The sequence below is a fragment of the Sinocyclocheilus rhinocerous genome, unplaced genomic scaffold (genome assembly GCF_001515625.1).
Source record: "Sinocyclocheilus rhinocerous isolate Xijiao unplaced genomic scaffold, SAMN03320098_v1.1 scaffold1764, whole genome shotgun sequence".
NCBI classification, from domain to species: Eukaryota; Metazoa; Chordata; class Actinopteri; order Cypriniformes; family Cyprinidae; genus Sinocyclocheilus; species Sinocyclocheilus rhinocerous.
In genome coordinates, this window is record NW_015642520.1 from 277,205 (window position 1) to 282,098 (window position 4,894).

General features: G+C 39.6%; 1 protein-coding gene across 1 annotated transcript in view; it reads right to left on the reverse strand.

The window, feature by feature from the left end:
- Positions 1-317: 317 nt before the first annotated feature.
- Positions 318-4,894, reverse strand: part of LOC107755968 (baculoviral IAP repeat-containing protein 6-like) — a 110,430-nt gene continuing 105,853 nt past the window's right edge. Inside the window, exons 68-69 of the mRNA XM_016572932.1 lie at positions 1,365-1,555; positions 318-1,277 (exon numbers count right to left, since the gene is read on the reverse strand). Of these exons, the coding sequence (XP_016428418.1) occupies positions 1,098-1,277; positions 1,365-1,555 (371 nt within the window). The 3' untranslated portion in view covers positions 318-1,097. The remainder of the gene's footprint in view (positions 1,278-1,364; positions 1,556-4,894) is intronic.

Below are 4,894 nucleotides of genomic sequence, written 5' to 3' on the forward strand. Positions count from 1 at the left end.
AAATATCAATTAAACAGATACAAGTTAAAATTATTCTATGATTCTAACTGTTGGATACATTAAAGAAGGTCAAGGACTCCAAATTGATGGAATGTGCCACATGCATTGTATGCATACATCCAGTGTTTCATTCATCTCATTGTCTAGCACCGTTTTAGATACTTTTACGTCTGTAGCTGACAGTGATTTGAAAACTGTTTCTCTCTCAACCTGTCATAATTAAAGAGGAAAAGATAAAAGTAAACCCTGCTTACGCACCGCACACACACTCACCACAATCTGCCATCTACAGACCCACATTAATTAGTATTTCCAAGCAAAGTAAAACAGGTTGCATTTATTAAACTTGCACTTAAAAGCAGAGAGAGGGCAAAAACAAAACGTGCTATTGATCAGCCTGAAAGAGAGCATCCAGTCATCAGAGCACTTCTGAACGTCCGTTTCAGGCTTTATTATTGAAGTGTACATAAATCTGTAGAAACCAAAAGCACTGTCAGAGGGTCACCAGAGGATCGGGGGGACTCAAGAGTGTGTATGGGGCGCGTGTTCGTTACGTTCTTCTTTTAAATAGTTCGCTTAAAGAATGACCAGTATATTCTCACTTACAAACTGTCCTTGCACTAACAGTCCAAAAGAAAAGAAAAGAAAAAAAAGAGAGAAATTAACATTTGGTAAACATTCTCCACTAAAGGCAGTTCCCTTATATATACTGTGATTTTATCTTTCATTTTGTTTACATAAACAAGTTTAATAACATATCAATCAGTGGTTATTGAACAATTTGGGAAAATAAAGGAAAAAAAGCACAAAAAAATGATACTCTTTTACAAGTAAATAAAAGGATCTTTTCTTTTCTTTGTTTTCTTCAGGGCGGAGCATAGAGTTCAGCGGTTCGTCTTGTGTTGGTGGGTGTAAGCGGATTAATTTCCTTGTATTTTCTTTGCTTTGACTGTCCTCTCTTTTTATGCTATTACATAATTAGATTCTTACATACAAATATTGACAAAAAAATGGCTTAATCACCAAAGCCATCCAGTCTTTTTTCAATATCAATGGATAGTCAAAGGCGGTGGGCGGGGCTTCAGGGGGACAGGGGATCATAGCTGGCCATCGCTACAGTGGGCATCCGGGCTGTCCGTCTGCTTCTCTGCGTCCTGACCTGGCAGCTCTTTCACCATCAGCGAGGTGCTTTTCTCGGAAAACTCCTCCCCGTCCGGCTCCAGGCCTTCAGGACAGGGAAGCTTCAACAACTCTTCTCTGAGCTGAGCCGTGTGCCTCTGCAAAAAAACGCATGGAATCGGTTTTAAAGACACAACAAATGGCACAATTTCCATTTGTATGACAGTGAACACATAGTGTTGTACCTTTAGTGCAGCTGCGTGATGAGACATGGTTCGTCCGACTCTCTTATCGCTGCTGTACTGCTGAATATCACAGATCCAGCCCTCGCACTGGGCCATGATCTCCACTCGCTTCAGATAGAAGTGCCGATGGATCACCTGCACACATACACACACACACACACACACACACACGGTTAGTGCACAAAAACACACTCTCAGTGTTCTTGGAAAAGCGAATTGTGTATCAGTTCTTGTACAGCCCATAAATCAAATGTAAACCTCGTATCCAATTATAGTAGCACCAGAAAACAATCTGCTGATCTTTGGATTGAGACTCCATTGACCAGATGACCAATCGCACTGCACAGATAACCAGCAGTCATTGCCTGTCTGTGCATGTTAACATGAATAAACTAAGTGACCTTTTCGGTAACAAAGACCATAGGCAGGAAATAAAAGAACTCAAAGCTCACACAGACACACACTTCCTAGTAGTACTCCGACTCTGTCCGAAGGCAAGAGCTGACTCACTTGTTCATTCTTCATTTGGATTAGTCTCCTAGATATTCTTCCTCTCCATCTCAATGCGTTTTCTAAACACGTCATACAGTGTACTAAACGGCAGATGTGAGGAGTGTTAACAGCCGCCGTGCCACCCTGATTTCACACCATCCAAAATCACTTCCCCCAGACCTCAGGAGTGGTTCTTAGGTGTGCTTAAAACAGTAAAAAAACACTTGAAATGGACAAAAACTGCAAAAATACCATGGTCAATAAATGGTCAAATGTAGGATAGTTTGACTATATGTTGACTGGCAACGCTTCTGAACTACTGTAAGTCATCACATGGCTTTCCATTAAAGCAAGATTTTGTCAAATTTGAAGTTCAAAATTGCAAGAATAAAGTAATAGCATTATGAGATTAAAATCAATGTATGAGAAAAAAGTCGTAATGTTATGAGAATGTCTTTTTTTTTAAAGTCAATGTTATGAAAATAAATGTGTAAAGTTTTGAGGATAAAGTAGTAATGTTACAAGAATTCATGTTTTGCACAAAAGGATGTTTTGATAAAGTAATGTTTTGATAGAAAATGTTTTTGATAGAGAAGTAGGTTATATTTTGAGAATAAATTCGTAATGTTTTGAGAATGAAGTTGTAATGTTACAATAAATTTGCAATGTTCGCTGAACAAAGTCATAGTGTTGGGGGAATAAATTCAGAATGCTTTGAGAATAAAGATGTCATTTTTACAAAAACTGATGTTTTGTTTGTTTATTCTCAAAACATTAGGACATTGAAATCTTCTAAATGATTTGAAATCTAATTAAATTTGTAAAAAATAAATAAATCCTCTTGAGGCTCTAGTGGGAAAATGCTCTTACAAACAGCTTCTGGAAAATCGACCTGCTGTGTCTTCACTAACACACACACAATCTCTCTCAGGATTAAGACATGCACTTTAGCCTGCTTGTAAAAGCGAGATGTTGCATGGCTCAAACTTCTGGGGGGAAAAGACGGAGCGCATATGAGAAGGATTCAGGAATGAGTGCTTGTGATCGATGGTCTTGCCAGTATTGCCATGGAAACCCCGGCGGCCACTACACATCACTCTCTGGCTCAGAGCTCAACCTCACCGGCCTTACATCTCTCTCTTTTGCTGTCTCGCTTCATCCATCCTTCATAAATCTATCTTTCTCTCAAACACACAAAGGTCACCAGCCACCAGACATGTGACTGTTACAGCCTCTCCCATAATGCCGCATTTGTTTCATATTCATTCAGTTCCCAAAGGAACATCTGCAATGATACTGGAAAGCGAGAGAGAGATAGAGAGAAATTAAAAAGGGTTAGGAACAGAAACTCCATTTAAAAGAAAATGAACATGAGCATAGCTACCAGGTAAGGTTTTCGTGCAGGAGCAAGTGTGTGTGTGTGTGTGTGTTTCCTCCCTCTTTTGACGTCAACAGCCCACCATTTATTACCCTGCGTGACTGGCTGTGTGTGTGTGTGTGTGCGTGCTACACACATCTGTGTGGATGTACTACACTCAAAAATGCCGTTTCATATAAATCTAATGGTAGATGAAGCAAGAAAAATCATTCGACAAAAAAATATTACTTAAAAAATATTTTATATATATATACACACACACACACACAAATTACCAAAATTAATAAAAAATAATTACTTAATAATTAAGAAAAAATTAAGTTAAATAAAAAAATTACTAAAAATTAAAAAGATTTTGTGCTACAAATTTGTGCCTGTCTGCAACATGCTAATGGCAAACTCTAAACTATCAGATTCAGCTGTGAGTGGAGTTACTTCTCTGTAAGGATGCTGACTATGTAAGGAGTAGGCAGCTGACTAGTTTTAGCACAGACCCCCCAAGCTGTTCAGTTGCGTCTGACAAAACCAACTTCCACCTTCATGTAGATGATGTCACAGGTCTCTCCTACAGCAGCTGAAAGCATATGTCTGAGGGGACGAGAGAGAGTCTACACACAGCGTCTACACATTTTATACATCCTTGACTCCTTGCATGCTCATTTGGACTAGTTTCATTATATATTCACCAACTAGAATTCTGCATAATTATGCAGATTCTGTCTGCATCAATACATAATTCATTAGTGAGTATGAGTCCCGTACAAGCCGGTCGGTGCGTGGCCTGGCTTGGTTCTGCCCAAATGACAGTCCCACGGCGCTTTATCCCTCTGAACCATGCTCTGGTTGACATGGCAACAGCCTGTTTAGTGTCCACTGTGGGATACAGAGGTAATGTACCAGCCTCATAACCGCCTGAGGTGGCAAGGCAGCCGCTAGGCATGACATCAAACTCACAAATACCAGCTGAAATGCCCATACTAGATTTAAGATGACATGGACCGACAATGCCAGTGTGACTTGTGACGCCAGGTGGTCCTATCTGGTTTCTTCTAAATGAAAAGCTCCTGATATTTGACAGTCTGAGGGAGTCTTCAGAGATTATACGAGGTGAACACTCACAAATACACATGCATGACCCAGATACCTAGAGTTTAATGCATGCTTTTTGTCTGATCATGGAATTGTGAGTAAGTTTGTGTAATTAGATGAGTGCACATATTTGGATCATTTCAGCGCATTCATGATTCGTATGCCTCATTCAATGACTCACTATCTTCACTCATTTATATTCCGATTCAGGCCAACCATCCTCCTCTCTCCCCCTCTCTTTTCACAGTGTATGGATGATTGTTATCTGCTAGTGGGGGCCATATCAAGGACAAAAGGAAATCAAAAACAAAGAGGGGAGGTTTTAATGTTTTTAAAAAAATCTTATGCTCAACAGGGCTATATTTATTTAAAAATATTGTAAAAACGGCAATATATGGTGTGATATATACAGTATCTCACAGAAGTGAGTACACCCCTCACATTTTTGTAAATATTTTATTTGTTAGAGACTTTGTGCTCCTCCACCTTCCGTTTGAGGATGCCCCACAGATACTCAATAGGGTTTAGGTCTGGAGACATGCTTGGCCAATCCATCACCTTTACCCTCAGC